This window comes from Bufo bufo, chromosome 9 (genome assembly GCF_905171765.1).
Source record: "Bufo bufo chromosome 9, aBufBuf1.1, whole genome shotgun sequence".
Taxonomy (NCBI): Eukaryota; Metazoa; Chordata; class Amphibia; order Anura; family Bufonidae; genus Bufo; species Bufo bufo.
Window position 1 is genome coordinate 166,490,148 of NC_053397.1, and position 23,018 is coordinate 166,513,165.

At 42.1% G+C, this 23,018-nt stretch overlaps 1 protein-coding gene across 1 annotated transcript in view; it reads left to right on the forward strand.

Moving 5' to 3' along the window:
* The window catches only part of CACNA1I (calcium voltage-gated channel subunit alpha1 I), a 589,793-nt gene that overhangs the window by 326,988 nt on the left and 239,787 nt on the right, over nt 1–23,018 (forward strand). Inside the window, exons 10-11 of the mRNA XM_040407395.1 lie at nt 3,641–3,826; nt 8,074–8,191. Coding sequence (XP_040263329.1) covers nt 3,641–3,826; nt 8,074–8,191 — 304 coding nt within the window. The remainder of the gene's footprint in view (nt 1–3,640; nt 3,827–8,073; nt 8,192–23,018) is intronic.

Sequence of the window (23,018 nt, forward strand, 5' to 3'; positions counted from 1 at the left end):
CCCGAGCTGAGGGGTGCAGATCTAGATCCAGATAGCCAGTCCATTAGTATGGTGAGCACCATGGCAATACTCCCTTTCCACAAAAGCAAAGTCTTCACGGCAAATATGCTGAGAGGCGGCCGGAATAAAACTACGACATGTCATAGTTTTATTCCGGCCACCTCTCGGCATATTTGTCATGCTACCATAGGAACTCCGGCCCACCCCTATTATAGTCAATGGGGCCGGAGCGGACCTCCGGCAGCAAGCGTGCACTAGCAGCAGCACGGATCCGTGACCGTTTTTTCATCCGTGGGTCTTCCTTGATTTTTGGAGGATCCACGGTCATGAAAAAAAAATGTCGTTTTGGTGTCCGCCTGGCCGTGCGGAGCCAAACGGATCCGTCCTGAATTACAATGCAAGTCAATGGGGACGGATCCGTTTGACGTTGACACAATATGGTGCAATTTCAAAAGGATCCGTCCCCCATTGACTTTCAATGTAAAGTCAGGAGTTAATATACCATAGGATCAGAGTTATCTCCAATCCGATGGTATATTTTAACTTGAAGCGTCCCTATCACCATTGGAACGCCTCTATGTTAGAATATACCATCGGATTTGAGTTACATCGTGAAACTCAGATCCGACAGTATATTCTAACACAGAGGCGTTCCCATAGTGATGGGGATGCTTCTAGTTAGAATATACTACGAACTGTGTACATGACTGCCCCCTGCTGCCTGGCAGCACCCGATCTTTTACAGGGGGCTGTGATCAGCAAAATTAACCCTTCAGGTGCCGCACCTGAAGGGGTTAATTGTGCGTATCATAGCCCTCTGTAAGAGATCAGGGGCTGCCAGGCAGCATGGGGCAGACCCCCCTCCCTCCCCAGTTTGAATATCATTGGTGGCCAGTGTGCGGCCCCCCCGGCACCCCCTCTATTGTAATATCATTGGTGGCCAGTGTGCGGCCTCCATCGGCCCCCCCTCCCTCCCTTTATTGTAATATCATTGGTGGCCAGCGTGCGGCCCCCCCCTCTATTGTAATATCATTGGTGGCCAGTGTGCGGCCTCCCCCCCTCTATTGTAATATCATTGGTGGCCAGTGTGCGGCCTCCCCCGGCCTCCCCTCCCTCCCTCTATTGTAATATCATTGGTGGCCAGTGTGCGGCCTCCGTTGCCCCCCCTCCCTCTATTGTAATATCATTGGTGGCCAGTGTGCGGCCTCCCCTCCCCCCCCCCCTTCCTGCCCGATCATTGGTGGCAGCGGAGAGTTCCGATCGGAGTCCCAGTTTAATCGCTGGGGCTCCGATCGGTAACCATGGCAACCAGGACGCTACTGCAGGCCTGGTTGCCATGGTTACTTAGCAATATTACAATATTGGAAGCATCATACTTACCTGCTGCGCTGTCTGTGACCGGCCGGGAGCTCCTCCTACTGGTAAGTGACAGGTCTGTGCGGCGCATTGCTTAATGATCTGTCACTTACCAGTAGGAGGAGCTCCCGGCCGGTCACAGACAGCGCAGCAGGTAAGTATGATGCTTCTAATATTGTAATATTGCTAAGTAACCATGGCAACCAGGCCTGCAGTAGTGTCCTGGTTGCCATGATTACCGATCGGAGCCCCAGAGCAATCAAACTAGGACTCCGATCGGAATCTCCGCTGCCACCAATGATCGGGGGGGGGGGGGGAGAGGGGAGGCCGCACACTGGCCACTAATGATATTAATACAATAGAGGGGGGGCCGGGGGGGGCCGCACACTGGCCACCAATGATATTACAATAGAGGGAGGGGGGGCCGAATGCCTCTGTGTTAGAATATACTGTCGGATATGAGTTTTCACGAAGTGAAAACTCATCTCTGAAAAAGCTTTTATGCAGACGGATCTTCGGATCCGTCTGTATGAAAGTAACCTACGGCCACGGATCACGGACGCGGATGCCAATCTTGTGTGCATCCGTGTTCTTTCACGGACCCATTGACTTGAATGGGTCCGTGAACCGTTGTCCGTCAAAAAAATTGGACAGGTCATATTTTTTTGACGGACAGGAAACACGGATCACGGATGCGGCTGTAAAACGGTGCATTTTCTGATTTTTCCACGAACCCATTGAAAGTCAATGGGTCCGCGAAAAAAAACGGAAAACGGCACAACGGCCACGGATGCACACAACGGTCGTGTGCATGAGGCCTTAACTATATATTGCCCATACATTGCTATTAGGTATACACGGTGCATAAAGAAATAAGTGCTTTAATAGGAAATCATGACATCTAACTCAGCAACATCAAATTAACCCTTTCAGCAATAATTAACCCTTTGCAGTAGTTCCCTGGGGCACTGCAATACACACCCATCAGAGGCAAAAAAAAATGCTCTTTTGTCCTTTGTTTGTACAATGGGGTCTAAAGGTCTGTTAAATAAAACAGATAAAAAAAGTGTACACTGCAGACCCAGTGTGAATTATGCCTTTGCTCATCGACTGCAGCAAAGATGTCTCATGACTGACAGATGACTGCTGCAGCTACTCACTGGTCCCAACTATGCACCAGTGAGGTCAGTGAGTGGCTGTTGTGGTCACCTGTGTTAACATGATGCCTTTGCTTCAGTCAGGAAGAAGTAGTACTGGATCTAATACAAGTATGTCTTCTTTTTTATGTATGCTATTATCTTGTATTGCCTGTTTTTGTTTTGTTTTTTTGTTTTTTGTGTGCTTTTTTATTTTATTTTAATTGGACAACCTTCTTTTAAGGCAGGAATTACACAGCAATTAAAATTTTCTTTTAAGGCTGGAGTCATAGAGCAACTAAAATGACCTGTGCCCAGGAGAAATAACTCTGAGGGTCGAGCTATCATTATTATCTTTATACATGTAGGTTATTTCATCAGTAAGGTCTAATATGTAATTTATGTGTCATCTCATAAGATATAGACCCTACTGACAAGTGATTGGCTCCAAAGTCAGAACCAAATGAGGTTGTCTTCTGCTGGACCTCAGGGGTCCTGGAACCACCAAAGGATCCTATGATACTCTAATAGTCCAGTCCAAACCTGTGCAGACTACTAATCTCAGTTTTTTACATACTGTGTAACTGATTCACTTATTATCTCATAAATTGCACTGCATGTTCTCTGTAGGAAATTCTTTGGGCCATATCTCATATCTCCATAGACTTATCTGTTCCCCTCACTGTTTGATTTACAATGTTTTAGCTTGCGTGTATTCTCCTATCCTTCAAGTTGCAATCATGTGCTATCACCGCCTTCATCATTTTTTTTTCTACCATACCCTGTAATTAGATGTTTTCACACATAAAATAAGACTCTTCAAAACTAGAAGGAGCCATGTTGAAGAACAGAGTTTTCAGCTATGAAATATGTATAAGTGGGAATCATTAAGTTTTTTTCTCCATAATAATCTTTTACAATTCATATTCCCCAACATTATTAATATCTATAGCATGTTTAATCGCCCATTGCTGAAATAACTTTCTTCTTTCGCTGGCTGGTTTTAAAATCACTGTAATTACCCAGTTAGTATATCATCCAAGCAAAATTTAACAGAGAGAAGTTGAGGAATGAATATTGATTTATTTTCTAATCTGATCACATTTTCTGCTATTTGCTCCTAATAATTGCTGGTATCTTTCCCCCAGTGTCTGGGAGATTATAGGGCAGAATGACGGTGGACTGTCAGTTTTGAGAACTTTTCGCCTCCTTCGAGTGCTGAAACTTGTGCGATTTATGCCTGCCTTGAGGAGGCAGCTGGTGGTCCTAATGAAGACAATGGACAATGTGGCTACGTTCTGCATGCTTCTTATGCTCTTCATCTTCATTTTCAGGTGAACAATCAGTAGAGTTGTATGAGATGTCTAGAAAATATAGCACAAATCCTGCCATTTACTGTGTACAGGCATCTGTAATCTCAATAGCAAACATTTTAAATGGGTTGTCCAGGATTTTAAATTGATGGCCTATACTTAAAATAGGGGTCGTCTCACCCCAGTGGTGTACTGCCAATATAGGCAGACCACACAGCTGCTATGGGGCCTGGGGCACAAGGAAGGCCCCGCCCACTTTTCTTCTGTTCCGGGCCCTGCTTGCTACCCCTATACTCAATCGAGGCCCCAGAGTGGGGAATTTCCCGGCTTAGGAGTCCCTGCTCTGACTCCATATATGGATGTGTCCATATATGGAGTCAGTGTTATGAACGTGAAAGGGGTATTCCCAAGCATGGTCACTTTGCTTGGGGGACACCCTGTGTATAGAAGTCTAATTTAGACTCTATTTTTGAAATGTTTCTGTGAGAATTCAAACTCACAACCATCTTCATTAAAGACAATAACCTTAACCACTGGGCTATAGAGCTCAGGGATAAGTCATTGCTGAAAAACCTCATAGAAGTTTCTCTTGTGTCATACAAGAGAAACTTCTATGAGGTTTTTAATATAAGCGAAACTTCTATGAGTTTTTTTTTATCAATGACTTAGTATTAAGCTCTATAGCCCAGTGGTTAAGGTTCTTACCTTTAATGTAGATGGTTGTGACTCTTGTAAGTTCAAATCCCCACAGAAACATTTTAAAAATACAGTCTAAACAAAACCTAAATACACAGGACTCAATTCATAAAAAATTTCTTTTCTTTTTATTGTGATATTCTGACCCTTATAACTTTTTTTATAGTTATGTCTATGGAGATTTATAGGGGCTAATTTTTTGTTGGACGATCTGTCATTTTTGACAATACCAGTTTGGGGTGTGTATGACTTGATCACTGTTTATTAAATTTTCTTGGGCGATAAAGTGCTGAAAAAAATGCGAATCGACCTTTTTTTAAAATATTTTTCTGTTACGCCATTCACCATATGGGCTAACTTTTTAAAATATTTCAATAGTATGGGCGTTTTCGCATGTGGCGATGCCCATAATGATATTTTTTTTGTTTCTTTTTATTTTGGGGAATGGGGGTGATTATTATTTTTTTTTATATTTTCAAAACTTTTTTTTTATTTTTATTTTACGTAAATTGCTCCATTAGTCTGTATAGAAATCACTATATCACAGTTCAGTGCTGCCACCTAGTGGCCTAAACTGGGATATACTAACAATGAGCCTGGAAGCCTCGTACAGGCTGTGGCTTATTTATAGAACAGGGTGCTTTTCCCGATCTTTGCTGGGGGAAAGCGCGCCTGAAGAGGAATTCCACACTTCCGGTTTTTAGTACTCTCAGATGCCGTGAGTGAGTGGAACTAATTGCTGTGAGAGGAGGGGGCATGTGGCATATTCTGGGGCCATAAGGGTGAAGAACTGTTGCATTTTGGGGGGCATAATAGGGGTTGAATAAACCTTTTAACCATTAAGATTCCAGAGGTTTTTCATTTTTGCATTTTCATTTTTTTCCCTATCTTCCTTGAGCCATAACTTTTTTATTTTTCCGTTCACATATCCATATGAGGGCTTATTTTTTGCAGTATAAGTTGTACATTAATATGGCATACAATGTAGTGGGAAGAAGGCAAAAAATTCCAAATGGGGTGGAATTGAAAAAAAATAAAAAATTCCTCCACCGGGTTTTGTTCCTACAGTGTTCCCTTTGCGGCAAAACTGACCTGTGCCCTTCATTCTGTGGGTCAGTAGTAATATAACGAGTGTGTGGCAGGGGAGGAGCCAGGGCAGGTGGTGGGATGGGTCAGGATGGGTCATGGGTGGAGTTAGGGGGGCCCAATTCAGATTCTTGCTATGGGGCCCAATGATTTCTATGTACGCCCCTGTCTGACCCCTTGGACTCTCACTGATGGATATGTGAGGGAGTAGAAAGACCCTCTTTAAATATTATCACCCCTTTTGATTGAATCTGCTTGTTTGCTTTTACTCTATGTACCTGATTGTTACTGTGTTGTGCTCATTGATGTTGGTGGAGCACAGCAACCAAACTTAGTCAATTGGATGTATGACTACTGTCAAGTTCTGCTTATAACTCCTCCTCTTAGAATGAAGCTGGCAAATCAGGAGAGAGAAAGTGGGTGGGACTGTCTCAATTGCCAACCTCACAGTTGGAGAGGAGACCCAACACTGTGACACACTCATCCATCCAGGTGGTATCTAATGGTACTAGTGTTGGGCTCGAATATTATTCACGAATATTGGCACGTCGAGAATTCGAGAATATTTAGAGTATAGTTCTATATATTCGTATTTTCGATCATACTAGATTTTATTTTCATCTGAACCCATGATCCCTCCCTGCTTCTTGCTTGTGGGCCAATGAGAAGGCTGCAATGTCTGTCTGAGCTTAGCAACATCCCTAGCAACCAATAGGAAAGTTGCCTACCCCTTACTACATAAGAACCTCCCCAGCAGCCATTTTCTACAGTTTTTTAAAGTTCTGAGAGAGACAGCAGTGTCATTGCTGTGCTCTGTGCTTTCCACACTACATTAGATAGATAGTTAGTTAGCTAATATATATAATACAGATAGTTAGTGGGAGATAGTCAGTGTAGGTTATATCCTGATATAGTGTAGCTGTTCCAGTGCAGGGTGTTAGGTAGTGTGATAGGTTCTGCTGTCCATACATACATACATACATACATGCTACAGACATAGTGCTGTGATGTCACAATACATAGTGCACCAATTAGTAATATGCAGTCAGACCTGCTAAAATGTGAAGTTTCACGTATTGCGCCAAAATATGTGCATCATTAATTGACGATTAGCCCAATCGCGAATATATTGGAGCACTCTATCTGCATATAAAGCCATTTTTAATGTTCTGCTGTGCCAACCATTTTCTCCAGTCTCAGGAAACTTCTAGCAGCTTGGAAAATGTAGCAAAAGTGACCCGCGCCTGTATTGTGCACGCTTTACGCGAATATTACATTGCCGATTTTCGCAATCAAGAAAATAATAGCGAATTATCGAATATATGACGAATATTCTACAAAATATTAAAGAAATATCGCAAATTCAAATATTGACCCTGCCGCTCATCACTAAATAGTACATGTCAAGCACAATCACTTGAATTGACATGTCCACATGCACATGAAAAGCTTTCTGTTGGGTACTGCAGTGAAAGTGTCACAACTTCTTTGTTCTGCTGATCCATTTGGGTTCCAGAGGTCAAACTTTCACTGATTATTCATTGGTGCCCTATTCTAAGTATAAGCCATCAATGTGCAATTTGGTAAAACCCCTTTAGGAGGCCCCAACTCTGGTGTATCACTTTCATACAATACCGTTAGTGCTGCTTCCGCTTCAAAATTACTTGTGGACCATCTCTTTTGCAGCAGCAATGGCAGAGTATAATCATAGCTTCTCATCCCATTCACTTGAATGGGACAAGCAGTTGTAATTATACAGTGTTGACAAAGCGAGGGTAGTTTTGAAGCAGAATCAGAACCGCTAACTCCTCAAACAGCTGATCGGCAGGGATGCCAGAAGTTGGACCTCCGCCAATTTGATATAGCTGACCTGTACCGAGGATAGGTCATCAATATTGTACCACAGCGCAACCCCTTTGACAAACTTAAATCTTATATTACATTTTTTACTATCATAGAGTAGGCTATTCTCTTCCTGAAGATTAAGGGGGTTTTCTAATCTCCTAAAATTGATGAACTATCCTCAGCAGGGGTCATTAACATCCGTTCAGAATCAAGGGGGGTGCGAGATGTCTGACCTCCACTGATCGGATATTGATGACTAGTGTTGATCACGAATATTTGAATTTTAATCGCGAATATCGGCACTTCGAGAATTCGCGAATATTTAGAATATTCTATTTTTTTTTAAATACCAGTTCATGCGAATAATTTAGGCAAATTTTATGCAAATTTTCGCAATCAAGAAAATAATGCCTGGAGATCATGAATTCGCGAATTCTCGAATATATGGCGAATATTCGCCCAAATATTTGCGAAATATCGCGAATTCGAATATTGCCCCTGCCACTCATCACTATTGATGACCTATCTTGAGGATAAGTCGTCAATGTCAGGAGAAAACCTCTTTAAATGTAGGACATTTCTATATGACAAAGCAAGCAGTGAATCATTACATATAATAATAGTATTTTTTTTCCTTGCAGTATTCTTGGGATGCATATTTTTGGATGTAAATTTAGTCTTAGAACAGACTCCGGAGACACTGTACCTGACCGGAAAAACTTTGACTCTTTGCTCTGGGCCATTGTTACAGTCTTCCAGGTTTGTTTCTTTAATTCTACATAAATGACATTGTTTTCAGTTGTATTTTGCCATTGTTATATTGTACATGTGCGTCATATCTATGCTGTGGATCTGGCCTATACACTTTTATGCATGCTGGAAAATTTGACTTTTAGGACTGATACCAAAATGTATTTCACGTCTCTACTTTCAGCTTCTCTATTGTGATCAGAGCAACTGAATCCTGTCTGACAATCTGGTTACTGCCAAATGACTTTGCTCTTTTCAACTGGGTTGTCAGACAGCACATCCTTAGCAACTAGTTTGTCTCGGTTTGTTCGGGTCTTTATTCCAAAATTTTAATATTGATGGCCTATCCTCAGGATAGGCCATCAATAACTGGTCGGCCACCCCTGCTGGTAACTGCAGCGCTGCTCCCATTCACTTTAAAGGGAGCAGTACTGCTATAGCCAGGTCCATCCACTACTCAACAGAACTAACTTCTGGTGTTGGAACTATTCTCAAACAGCTGATCTGCACAGGTGCGGGGTGTCAGACCCCCACCAATCAGATGCTGATAATCCATTAATATTAAAATCGTTTGACTTAGTCACACGTCAGTGAATAACGAATGTGTGCATTCTGTATTGGACATAGACGGCACATGGATCTATTTATTTTCATGTGATTATTCAGACACACGTGTATTTCTAAAGACTATGGGGGTCATTTATTAAACTGAAATACGCCTATATTAGGCGACTTTTTCCTGCTCACTCCAGGTCTAAAATGATGGGTGTGGCGTGGGTGGGGAAGGAAAATGGTCTAAAACGCATCTAAAATGCCGGTGTTAATAAATGATCCCCTATGTCCACAGAAAAGAATTGAAGACATGCACTACTTTAGGGAATCTTGTGGACCAAAGTTGTTCATTCAAGTGTATGAATCTGTTAAAACCACAGACAGAACGCATGTTGACTGATTCATTGCATAATTCTTTTTTCAATTTTATCAAAATGTTGCTGTTTTTGCAGACACAAAAAACGGATCAGTCACAATTAAAAAAAAAACACACAGAGACATACCCTTTGCTGGTACAGAACTCAGATGACAAGTGGTCCAAGTATTTGCATCCACAAAATGGACATGGATGTGTGACTAAATTCTTACATGTGTATTAAATAAATGTACCGTGGCCAGAAATGTTGAGATGAATATTTTGGGTGTTTAATGCATGCATTTGTGGACCTATTGAAGTGAATGGTTCCGAATATGGGCCGCAAAAGTAAAACAGAACTGACACGGAAACAAAATACGTTCCAGTGTATGAGTCCTTACAGAAGGATTCTGACAAACAGGTTGAGTAAGGGAAACTGCAGCATCATCTCCCTCCTCCCCTCCCTTTCTTTTTCCCGATGTCTTTAGTTAGGTAGTTTGAAAGCTTTTACAGATAGACTACAGGCTGTAGGAAGAAGCTACCTTTTTATAATAAAATCTATTCCAAACTTGTATATTACTATATATACTATTGACATATGAAAAAGTATTGTAACCGTTACTCCAAGTATGCGTTAAAGAAAACAATGCCACTGAACTGATAGCAAAGAAGGGACAAAAACATTTGACAAGATTTGAACCACATTTTTCTCTACAGTATCTGTATCTTCTCTTTTAGCCAGAACAGAGAGACTCTGCAAACATTGGCTTTTGTTTTACCCTATTTTTGTACAAAATAAAATGATAGCTGGAGAACCCCTTTAAGATGCAATGCCAATTACATATTATGCAAAATTCAGTTTTAGTTACACATTACAATTAACATATGTATATTTCAGTGCAGTATTTGCATTTCATACCCGAAACCTTGTGTGGGCTGAGATCTCAGATGAGAGGTTTTGAAAACTCCTGAGATATAGTCTTATTTGACTTCCTTTCTGAATCCATATTGCTGAATAATGAAAAGTAGCACACACTGGGCAAACCACACTGATATCAAATGAATTGTAAATTAATAGGAACACTGCTTTCAAGTTACAAAACCAAGTAGTACTTTTCATTTAAAATGTCTTTCCAGTGATTTTTTTTTTCAAGGTACACATTTATTAACAGTGACATAATACCAAATGTTACACGAGTATGTAATAGCAGTATACAGTAGCTTTTGATGGTTTTCCCTGGATTCCGCATGTTATTTTAAAAATAGACGGGTGTAGGTTTGCATGACAAATTTATGGGGTCATCTATCAAGCTGGTGTAAAGTAGAAATGGCTTAGTTGCCCATAGCAACCAATCAGATTCCACCTTGGACAGCTCCTTTGGAAAATGAAAGGTGGAATCTGAATGGTTGCTATGGGCAACTTAGCTAGTTGTACTTTACACCAGTTTGATAAATGACCCTATTAGTGTTTAGCAAGAACGCTATCCTTTTTTAGTGAAATTACATTAGAAAACTGGTTTTATAGTATTGATAAATGGATCCCTTTTTAATTTAGTTTCAAAAAAGTATTTATTTGGTTTTAAAACATAAGTAAGCGAGAAAACTTACAAAGGTATTTCTTAAACAGAATTACATAAAGCAAAAGGTGAATATTAGAGGCATATACATATTTGTTCCCATTCCGGTATGTATTCAGAATAGCAGCGACAATCCATCGAACATGTGGGGAAGTTACATTGAATAGAGAGAGGCCTGTCACTCCATAAATTGATGACATATCAGTCACAAAGAGATACTGTAGCGTATGTCTGAGGCATAAGAGGAGGACAACCAAGGCTCCCACACCTTCTCGAATGTGTTAAATGTACGTATAGCTGACATCTTTTCGCATTGGAGAAGCTAAGTGAATCAGTGCGCCATTTAAATGCAATTGAAGGTGAATTCTGTCAGCCATCAATATGTATTGTGATAGCTTGAATTTGGCATATGTTAGCCAGTGGGGTTTGTTGGCTAATAAACATAAAGGTAGTGTCATAGGGAAATTACATTTCAATACTGTTGACAGCAAAGAAGTTGTTTGGGCCCATAAGCGCCTAACAACTGGGCATGACCACCAAATGTGATGCATAGATCCCTCTTCCTCACAACCTTTGAAGCAGTTGGGAGAAATCTCTGGATAGATACGATGGAGTCTGGCAGGTACCATATATGTTCTGTGCAGTATTTTAATTGAAGTTTCAGCTAATGTGACCTGCCAGGATCCTTTTGCGAGAGTTTGGGATCTCTGATAGTATTTGGAGGGAGGGAATTCTTGTTGTATGTCCTCCTCCCAGGCCCTCATATAAGGTAACTTGTCTCCCTCAGGAAAGGAACATAGAGATCCGTAGATTCGAGATAATAATCCCTGTCTATATAAGGAATAAGTAATAGATTGTTCAAACGGGGTAAACGTAATACTCTTATCAGGTGTTTGTAAAGACCTCAGGAAAGAGAACACTTGGTTCATATTAAGAAATTCCCCAACTGGAGGGGAGTGGCTATCCTTGAAATCTGTGGTTGAGATCAGTTTGCCTCTAGTCAGGAACCTATATAATGTGTAGAGTCGGTTGTTTAACCACCACGTGAAATTGTGACGTTGGAGACCCGGTGAGAATTTGGGGTTCCCTATAAGATATGCTAGAGGGGATGGCCTGGATTGGAGATTATGCTTAAATCTAACCGATCTCCAGAGAATCAGTGAGTAATATGACAACAGGGAGTTAGAGCGTATGGAGTGTGGGACAGTACCCTCGTTCCAGATTAATGCTCTCCAAGAGCAAGGAGAAATATTAGAAGTCTCCATCTCAATCCATAGAGGGTGTAACTTTGGGTCAAGGTGAGTCAAGAACATTTGAGCCAATCTAGCTGCATTATAGTACTTCACAAAGTCTGGGACAGATAACCCCCCTAATGATTTATGCCTGCACATGGTTATTTTGGAGATACGGGGACGCTTATGTGCCCAAATAAACCTAAGCACATCCCTTTGAAGAGATTTTAGGTCTAGTATAGAGGCCGGGACTGGGAGGGCTCTAAACAGATATAATAGTCTTGGAAGTATCACCATCCTAGTAATGTTAATCCTCCCCACCCAAGATACCTGAAGCTTTTGCCAAGTTACCAGATCTTGAAGTATTTTACGATACATTGGTAAGTAGTTTGTTTTATATGTAGCTTCAAGAATACCCGGTATTGAAACTCCTAGGTAAGAGATGTGCTGTGGTTTATGTTGAAAGGGGAATTTTTGTAGTAATAATGTTTTTGTTGCTTCCGGAGTGTTACATAACAACATTTCAGACTTGGCATGATTGATTGTTAGGCCTGAGGCCTTGGAAAAGGAGTCCAGGAGTTTTAGTAGGGAGGGAAAAGAGATAATGGGGTTGGTGATCGATAATAATAAGTCGTCAGCGAAAAGACTAAGTTTATATTCAGTTTTCCCCATTGATAATCCTTTAATGTCACTATGAGATCGTATGTGGATTGCTAGGGGTTCAATGGCTAGGGCAAACAAAGCTGGGGAGAGTGGGCACCCCTGCCTCGTTCCCCTCCTAATCGGGATAGGATGGGCCGGTGTGGTAGGGAGTTTAAGACTAGCTTTTGGTTTGACATATAGTGCTTGGATAGCCACAAGAAAGGGGCCCTTAATGCCCATTGCGGTGAGGACCTTATATAGATAGGGCCAGGTGACAGTATCAAAAGCCTTCTCAATGTCCAGCGCCAGGAGAGCCAATGGGGTTGTTTGTTTGTATTAGAGGACTGTATGATGTTCATGATTTTCCTAATGTTGTCAGGTGCCTCTCTACCCGGGATAAAGCCCACCTGATCTTTATGGATAAGGTCTGGGAGAAACGTATTGAGTCTATTTGCTAATATTGAGGTAAAGAGTTTGTTGTCTATGTTCAGTAGGGAGATTGGATGTAAGCAAGGGATCTTTATTAGGTTTGGGAATGACCGTGATTGCAGCATTGAGAAATTCCTCAGGGGGTGTGGATCCCTGCATTAGTTGATTGCAGATGTTAGTAATATGGGTGGTAAGTACGGGGGACAATTTTTTATAGTAGAGGGCGGAGTATCCATCTGGGCCTGGAGCTTTTCCCAGTTTGAGGGAATTAATTGCATGTGTCACTTCTTCTGCTGAAACTGGTTTACACAATTCTGACTGTGACTCTGGGGTTAACATGGGTAATCTTATTGATGATATGAAATTCTCAATCTGAGAATCAGAGTTCCCTCTAGGGGCGGTGTAGAGTTGCTCATAGTATTTGTGGAAAGTTTTGTAAATGGTATCTGGGTGGGAAGTGACTTGATCTGGCCGAGTACGTATTTGAAATACTTGGTTAGTCTTTTGTTTCGCTTTAAGCTGACTAGCTAGCAATTTATCTGGCTTATTAGGATATCTATAGTAGAAGGATCGTGACCAGCGAAGGGCCTTTTCCGTGTTGTTAGTGAGGATCATGTTTAGTTGCTGTTTCACATCTTTAATGGCTTTTAGGAGGTATAATGAAGGGGATCTCTGGTGTGCCCATACTAGTTTGTTCAGTTTAGATTCAAGGTTAGCTTAGGTCTGGGTACGCTCTCTCTTGCGTTTGGACGCAATACTTATCAGTTTCCCCCTAACAAATGCCTTATGTGTTAACCATAGCATCATAGGATCCCTTTTTAATTTAATGATTGCATATGTTTTTAAGAATGGATTCACACATGTGGTTAATGATGCAGTTTTTATAAGTCAAAACCAGACATGGATCAAAACAAGGGGATAAGTATACATCTTTCTTTAATCATTTTAAAACACCACTCTTTCCCAATAATTGCCCTGTGTAAAGGCTGTATTAGGCTGGCAGATTGTCTGCCAGATCACTGCTAACGTGCTTTCATATGAACGCAAGTTAACAATGATCCGGTAGTGTAATACTGCCATCAATTATCCGATGAATGAGCAAGCTCGTTCATTGGACAACTGGAATCTTTCAATAGGTCTACAAATCATCTGCCTGCAAACAAATAGTCAGTATGGGGACGAGCGATGCCATTAGCGATAACTCTTCCCCATACTCTGGAGAAGATTGCTGCATGTAATAGCAATGGTCTCCTCCACCAGTGAGCAGGCAATTACCAGGAAGTAACACTTACCTCCCGACAATCGCCTGAATGATCACTATATGTAATACAGCCTTAAAGGCGCTTCCGATAACATGATGATTGAACAAATATTCATCAGGTGAAATCCCCTGTTGATGCAGATCATTCTGTGCAAACATGGATCTGCTGCCCAGTACCAATTGCTCATGATTGCTGCTTGTAAATAGCTCTCACAATCAGGCAATTATTAGGAATGGATGGTTTGTTCCCAATAGTTCCTGTGTAAAAGGGCCCTTATCTCTCTCTATTGTATATGCACTCATCCTATTACCATTAGTGTTCCCAATGTACAAGCCCTTGATTGCCTTATGCAGAATGAGACTATATTTTTAATAACATTTTCTAGACCATTCCAAAGAGAAACACGGGAAGAGCATACAAACACCATGCAGATGATGATCTTGGTTAGAATCAAACACAGAGTCTTAGTAATGCAAGACAACAATTGTATACACTAAACCAACATTCTGCCCACAGTGATTCCTTAAAGGTTTTTTTAATCCCTGTGAAAAACACAAAAATTGCCTAAATGCTCCCCAGATAATTAATTCATAGCTCTGAAAAAAATAAAAAAATAAATCATCTTCAATATCCTACCCAGCTCTGTATGGCACTTCTGTTTTTCCGGGGTTATCAAGTGAGAAACTACAGTTCATATGATTTCTCTCCCCTCTCACTGACATGTTGCATCTCCATGCCGCTGTAGTACAAGGTATAAATTAGTGATGTAATTACTCACTATCTTCACACATAACACAAGTCCGCTACTAAGGAATAGTTCTACTGCTCACTGGACACTACAAAAGTTGCTGCCCAGCATGTGAAACACAATCTGGCCAGAGACAGGAAGGAGGAGAGCCAGGGAGCTGTAGAGATAAGAGGCACGTGAGGTATGACCTCATGTATTACAGGGAAGAGAAGATGGGGGATAGCATGTGTTCAGTTTATGGCATAAAGATAACAGACACCAAGAGCATGGTCATATATGTATGTGGTACTGGCCTACTGAGGCATTTTGGCTACACAAACTATATCAGTAACTTACTTTATCTTACTGCATATAAACCATTTGTGCATAGTTTTTGTGCCGTAAAACTCCTTTAACATTTTAATATTTTTATGTAATGTGCACAGTATGAAATCATCAAAATTTGCAATCGTTAGCTTATTCTTCGGTCACTACTTATACAGTTCACTAGTAACTCACGGTAACATACAGTTATTAGAAATTTATGGTGTAACCAGACTCCAAACTGCTAAATCGGTTTTTACTCGTCTAGCTGTTTTCCGCTCTACGTGGTTCTGTATGTGTCAGAGAATGTGTTTTATACTGCACCATTTATGTGAGAAAGCATGGAATGCTTGAATTTCTGTGCATATTAATATACGCCTGAGAGATTTTGAAGTCTACATAAAATCAGGGAGATGTATGGAAGCAGGAGGTGGTTAACAGCTTATGGTAGAGAATATTGTGTTAATGTGAAATCATGAGCGCAATAAAGTCGATGCTTGAATTTAAGAAGCTTTGTGTTAGGTGATACATCCCACAAATGAGATTCATTGAGAACTGGTATAACACAACATGAAACAAGAAAATTGTACATTCTCCAGCCAGGCATGAGTGTGATAAGAAATTGAGTGGAAGAGAGTTGCCCATTGATATAGAAAAATTACCGCACATTGATTGCTGTTAGACATTTCTTTTTTTACCATACATGAAGGGACTATTGTATCCATTTATCTAAGGATTTGAAGATCTTTCTTTAACAGTTATAGCAAAAGAAAAGGCCAAGATACACCGATTTCTAAAAATGAATCATTCACTCGTTGATGAGAGTTACTGCTTGGTTTAACTCTATTTAAAAAAAACATACTGCCTGGTATGGTTGATCCCCCTGATTGACTTCAATGCAAAGAGGACAGGTTCAAGCCCCTCAGTGGACCACGGCTCCCAGTTTAGCCATGCCCTCTCCTCTTATCTGACAGAGCCAGGCATAATCATTATACAGTATAATCAATAAGATTGATGAAAAGTTATTTGGCCATATCATATATATCAACTTTCCTTATATGCTACTGGACTTTTAGCAAATCTAATATGTTGGTAGGGATTCTGGATGTCCTACTGCTTGCATAAGGGGTCCTTCACTAGCTGTTTCACTATGATGTGTTTGGCTCAGTTAAAGGGGTTCTCAAGACCAGGAACCTTTGTTGAGATGGCTGGGCAATGTGCAAAAGTTTAAAAAAGTCTCACCGTCACCTACCACAAACACTCTAGGTCCAGCACCAAGCTCACTTCTGGTTTGCTTCTGGTCCCCACTGGACCGCAAGTCTTCATGTGCATCCCCATTGCTGGCCAATTAATGGCCTCAGCAGTAATGTTTTCTGGCAAAGCACATGACCAAATCATTGAATGGACAGCAGCGGTGATGTGTATGTAGCTGGCACACCACATTTCCAGTCTAGCAGGGACCTCTCTAGAGATGGCTGGTCCGGGTCCAAATTTCTTTAAAAAAAAGCTCACCTGTCACATTGCTGATCTCAGTTTTCTGCTTCCGGTGCTTGCTCAGCAGAGGAGAAAGCAACTCAGTCACGCTTTATTTACTTTTGCATCCTGCCTGGCTATCTTAACAGGCGCTCCCGATCTTGGAGAAACACTCAAAGATCTAAATTAGGTTGAACAGAGGCAATCCTACTCCAAATACATGTTTCTGCAATAGATAAATGATAACTCTTCGTTCAATCAAAATGTAATCAGTGGGGTTTCTTTAGAAGGGAAGTTAGAGATCCTTTAATTCCACCACTACATTAGTCTATATCCCAATGTTACCCATATATCATTCTACTAATCTAAAACCAATAATCATGCTGCTAATTATCTTCTTTGTATTTTAGTAGTATTATCAAGAGCAAAATTCCACTGGGTAGATGCTATCAGCCAACATCTACATTTACATTCATACCAGAGTGTTGCTTACTACCATAAGCTCGAAAACTCTTTAAAAACTCAACTAAGGGTTTATGCACATCGGCCATATTACAGCTCTGTACAGGAGCAATAAATTTAGTGTCAAGGATGGGAGTGGACGCTATACGAGAAGATCTAAAAGGCCTTTCGAAACAAAAGTCTTTGTGTTAGGCTGTCCTGGTCTTTCACAATAGAATCTGATCTCACACCTGACACTTACCATACAGTTCTTGCACAGAAAAATAATATGGCCATGTGCATGAGTTCTTAGGCTACTTTCACACTGGCGTTTTGGCTTTCCGTTTGTGAGATCCATTCAGGGCTCTCACAAGCGGTCCAAAACGGATCAGTTTCGCCCTAATGAATTCTGAATGGAAAAGGATCTGAATGCATCAGTTTGCCTTCGTTCCGTCTTTATTCCGCTTTGGAGGCGGACACCAAAACGCTGCTTGCAGCGTTTTGGTGTCTGTCTGTGCAAAACTGAGCCATTCTGAAACACAATGTAAGTTAAAGGGGACATATCCGTTTTCTAAGACACAATCTGGCACAAAAGAAAACTGATCCGTCCTCCATTCACTATGTTAAATACAATATAAACGGATCCATTTTGAATGGATGCAGACGGTTGTATTATCTGAACGGATCCATCTGTGCAGATCCATGACGGATCCGCACCAAACGCGAGTGTGAAAGTAGCCTTAGTTGGTTAATTGAAGATACAATGAGACAAATTTTCTAATACTGTCTAAAAATAGGAATGTGTAAAAGGGGTTGTTCACCTGAGGACCTTTTCTACAAACCCCCAGCATAGCTTGGGTGACACATCATTGCTGTGGTCAGGGGTGAACAGTTAGGTACATGATGCATGAGTGACACATCACCAGTCATTGGCTGCAGCTGTCACGTTACCCCCATGGATGCTGATGTGGGAAAACCCATAGCCTGCAGAGCCATCAGGCAGTGATGGAGCCAGAACCCAGCAGCAGGTATCAGGTAAGTATCATTACCACCACAGGTCCTGGTCCGACCATACTAAAGGGTCTCTAAAAAAGTCCCCTTCAGTAAACAACCCCTTTAAACTGCACGAGATTTATCACAGTGACTGATGCTGGTTAATTATGGTGCACCTACAGTATAGATTAATCTAAGGTGAGAATTTATCACGCCCTGCATTTCAGAATTCTGGCTTTAAATAGTTTCAAAACAAGGATATAAAACTTTTTGAGTATACTTGCACAACATTTTTGCAACTTTTTGCAGTTTTATACCACTCACGTTGGATTAGTAAGGTGACGGTGTAAAAAAACCTGAATACTGTATTCAATCATATCTCAATAAAATATTAATTATAAATGACACTAATAAATAAATAACAGTTATTTATTCCACATTACCAGCAAAATATCGGATAGTTGATCGACTGCATTGCACTATATTTAGTGCTATGGCCTGTGGGTGGGTGGCTGGGTATTTGCCTTTGCGTTCAAATACTTGGGGTAAGGACATTTGTATGCTGCGCTGGGGCACAGAAGTTGATGTGGTCGCTGATGGTGCTTGCGAAGGACCAGGTGCAGGGGGCGGGAGGCATCCGGGACTGCGCCTTCGACAGGGGATTGGCCAACACGTAATACAGGGAAAAAGGGAGGCAGTGGTGTGACCCAAAGACACAGATTGTGGACCCAGGCATTCATCCCACTTATTACGGTGTTCGGATGCCATGTGGCGGAACATGCTGGTGGTGGTGAAGTTGATAGTGTTCATGCCCCTGCTCATTTTGGTACAGCACAGGTTACAAGCTACTATTCTTTTGTCATCCGCACTTTCTTAAAAAAGGCGCCATACTGCGGAACACCTACCCCTTGGCAGGGGAGATTTCCCCAAGGGGGTGCTCCATGGAACAGTTGCGGGCCTGTTTGGTGTGGCCCGCCTTCTCCCTTTTGCCACCCCACTGCCTCTTCCAGCCTGTTGCGGTGCTGCAGATCCCTTCCCCTCTGTACTGCTGTCCTCGCTCGGCTTTCCACCTTCCCAGGTTGGGTCAGTGACTTCATCATCCACCACCAATTCTTCCACTTCCTCACTCTGCTCATCCTCCTGACTTGTTGACCTAACCACAACCTCAGTGATTGACAACTGTGTCTCATCTTCTTCATCAACCTCTTTAGACAGTAATTGCCAATGACTTATTGGCAACTGTGTCTCATAATCATCCACCTCATTAAACAGTAATTGCCATTCTCCACCGTCATCTTCTTGTGACTGTGGATGCTCAAGAGTTTTGGAATCAGGGCACAAGATGTGTCCCTCTTCAAGCGTGCGAGAGGGCCAAATCAAGAAATGGCGCTGAAAAGAGCTCCTCAGAATATCCGAGTGTGGGATCACTTGTTTGCCCAGACTCTCCATGGTAGGAGGAAGGAGGATCAGGGTGAGGATTGTGTTGAGCAGACTCTTGGCTACTGAGACTGGACTTGGTGGAAGACAGGGTGGTGCTTAACCGACTAGAAGCATTATCTGCTGCAATCCAACCGACCACCTGGTCGCACTGGTCTGACTTCAAGAGTGGTGTCCTGCACCACCCTGCAAACTAGGAAATGAAGCTAGGTATCATGGATGATTGTTTTTCTTGTGCTCTGGCAGCAGGCACAGTTTCAACGCGCCCAGGGCCACGGCCTCTGCGTGCACCATCAGCATCACGGCCATTTTCCCATCCTTTACTGCTCGCCTTCTTCATATTCAATTTTATATATGCTTGAAAGTCCGTCACACGTACAGTAGTCTAAGATTTGGAAGTGTATGCACAAACAAATTTAAAAAGGTATTTGGAAAACCTCACACAGGAGATATCCTGCAGATAATGTCAATGCTGTCACCAGCGGCTAATAAAAGATTACAGGGAATGTCACAGGTATTTGGGATGAGGAAACGTTATACAGGAGAGATAGCACCGGTAATGTCACTGTATGCAGCATCTGCGGAAAAAGTACACTGGATGTAACAGATATTTTTTGGATGCGCACACGTTACACTGGAGATGTGGCACTGGTAATGTCACTGTCAGAAGCGGACACCGTCTATTGAAAAAGTACACTGTACGTCACAGATACATTTTTTAACCGCAAACGTTACACTCCTGATGTGACCCTGGTAATGTCACTGTCAGAGGCAGACACCGTCTACGGAAAAAGTACACTGGATGTCACAGATATTTTTTGGATGCACACACTTTACACAGGAGATGTGGCGCATCTAATGTCGCTGTCTGCAGCGGCCTAACTGTTGCACGCTATTTAGCGCAGTTTGAGCTAAAAATATAGATTGCTGCTGCCACACACAATAGTCCATAAAAGGACTTTTGGGTCTCTGAAAATAATAAAAAATATTCCTATATCACTCCCTACACTATCTTTCCCTTCTATAGCACAGCTCTCCCTGACTAAGACTGAGCCGAACATGTGTCATCGGGTGCTATATAGCACTCGATGACGCGTTCCGGCCAACCAATCACTGCAATGCCAGTAACCAACATGGCTACGGCATTACAGTGAGCGCAGTACTTACCTGCACGTTTATTGACTGCATAGCCACCAAGAAATGTGCGGGGAGGAGACTCGAGCATTGCGCTCGAGCACATGCGGTATTCGCCTGAATACTGCCATGTGCCGAGCATCTAGATGCTCGAGCCGAGCTGGTGTTCGGCCGAGCATGTTCAATCAACACTGCTGGCCATATATCATTTTTCTAACCTGTTCCCCATGACATGCCTCCCTGGAGGCTCTCCTCAGACTGGCTGTGTGGGAGGAGCAGCTGTAAAGTGAAAGTAAATATCCCAGCATGCATTGCAGCCAGCATGTTCAGAGGACCAGTCACATGACATCCCCGTCCACCTGTGTTTCCATAGAGACAAGAGTCCCTCGAATAATATTAATAACTCAGTCATCAGTGAATAACTGCTGTACAGACATAGCAATAGGAAGCACGCCCCAGTCCCAGCAGCACACAGGAATATGATGCTAATGTATCATACATATGTTACTGGGGGCGATGGGCCCTGTTCATAAACTTGCTGTAGGGCCTAGTCATTTCTAGTTGCACCATTGGATTTAAGCCATGAACAGAATGAATAGAGGGGGAGATTTATCATTTCCCTTGTTTCTGAAAAGTGGCGTTAAAAAGTGTCAAACTATGTGTTTGCGACTTTTTAACTGTGCCTTTAAAAAAATAATAATAATAAAAAGGTGTGACAATGGCAGGGAGGGGGCGTGACCAGTCGCCCCAACAAATTTAGAAACATAGAAACATAGAATGTGTCGGCAGATAAGAACCATTTGGCCCATCTACTCAAATGAAGCCAGAAATCTACGGCAGCTCTGAGCTTTCATAGATTTCTGTTTAGGTGCATGGACTGCCATAGGTGGGGGGCTGTTGAGCGGGGGGACAGACCTTTGTTGCACAAGAGCTCTGATGAATAAACCTGTACAAATCGATCTGCTCACATAGAGAGGAGCATCCTGTCTATCCTCACACGACTAAGGCTACTTTCACACTGCAGTCGTGGCCAAAAGTTTTGAGAATGACACAAATATTAGTTTTCACAAAGTTTGCTGCTAAACTGCTTTTAGATCTTTGTTTCAGTTGTTTCTGTGATGTAGTGAAATATAATTACACGCACTTCATACGTTTCAAAGGCTTTTATCGACAATTACATGACATTTATGCAAAGAGTCAGTATTTGCAGTGTTGGCCCTTCTTTTTCAGGACCTCTGCAATTTGACTGGGCATGCTCTCAATCAACTTCTGGGCCAATTCCTGACTGATAGCAACCCATTCTTTCATAATCACTTCTTGGACTTTGTCAGAATAAGTGGGTTTTTGTTTGTCCACCTGCCTCTTGAGGATTGACCACAAGTTCTCAATGGGATTAAGATCTAGGGAGTTTCCAGGCCATGGACCCAAAATGTCAACGTTTTGGTCCCCGAGCCACTTAGTTATCACTTTTGCCTTATGGCACGGTGCTCCATCGTGCTGGAAAATGCATTGTTCTTCACCAAACTGTTGTTGGATTGTTGGAAGAAGTTGCTGTTTGAGGGTGTTTTGGTACCATTCTTTATTCATGGCTGTGTTTTTGGGCAAAATTGTGAGTGAGCCCACTCCCTTGGATGAGAAGCAACCCCACACATGAATGGTCTCAGGATGCTTTACTGTTGGGATGACACAAGACTGATGGTAGCGCTCACCTTTTCTTCTCCGGACAAGCCTTTTTCCAGATGCCCCAAACAATCGGAAAGAGGCTTCATCGGAGAATATGACTTTGCCCCAGTCCTCATTAGTCCATTCTCCATACTTTCTGCAGAAGTTCAATCTGTCCCTGATGTTTTTTTTGGAGAGAAGTGGCTTCTTTGCTGCCCTTCTTGACACCAGGCAATCTTCCAAAAGTCTTCTCCTCACTGTGCGTGCAGATGCGCTCACACCTGCCTGCTGCCATTCCTGAGCAAGCTCTGCACTGGTGGCACTCCGATCCCGCAGCTGAATCCTCTTTAGGAGACGATCCTGGCGCTTGCTGGACTTTCTTGGACGCCCTGAAGCCTTCTTAACAAGAATTGAACCTCTTTCCTTGAAGTTCCTGATGATCCTATAAAGTGTTGATTGAGGTGCAATCTTAGTAGCCACAATATCCTTGCCTGTGAAGCCATTTATATGCAACGCAATGATGGCTGCACGCGTTTCTTTGCAGGTCACCATGGTTAACAATGGAAGAACAATGATTTCAAGCATCACCCTCCTTT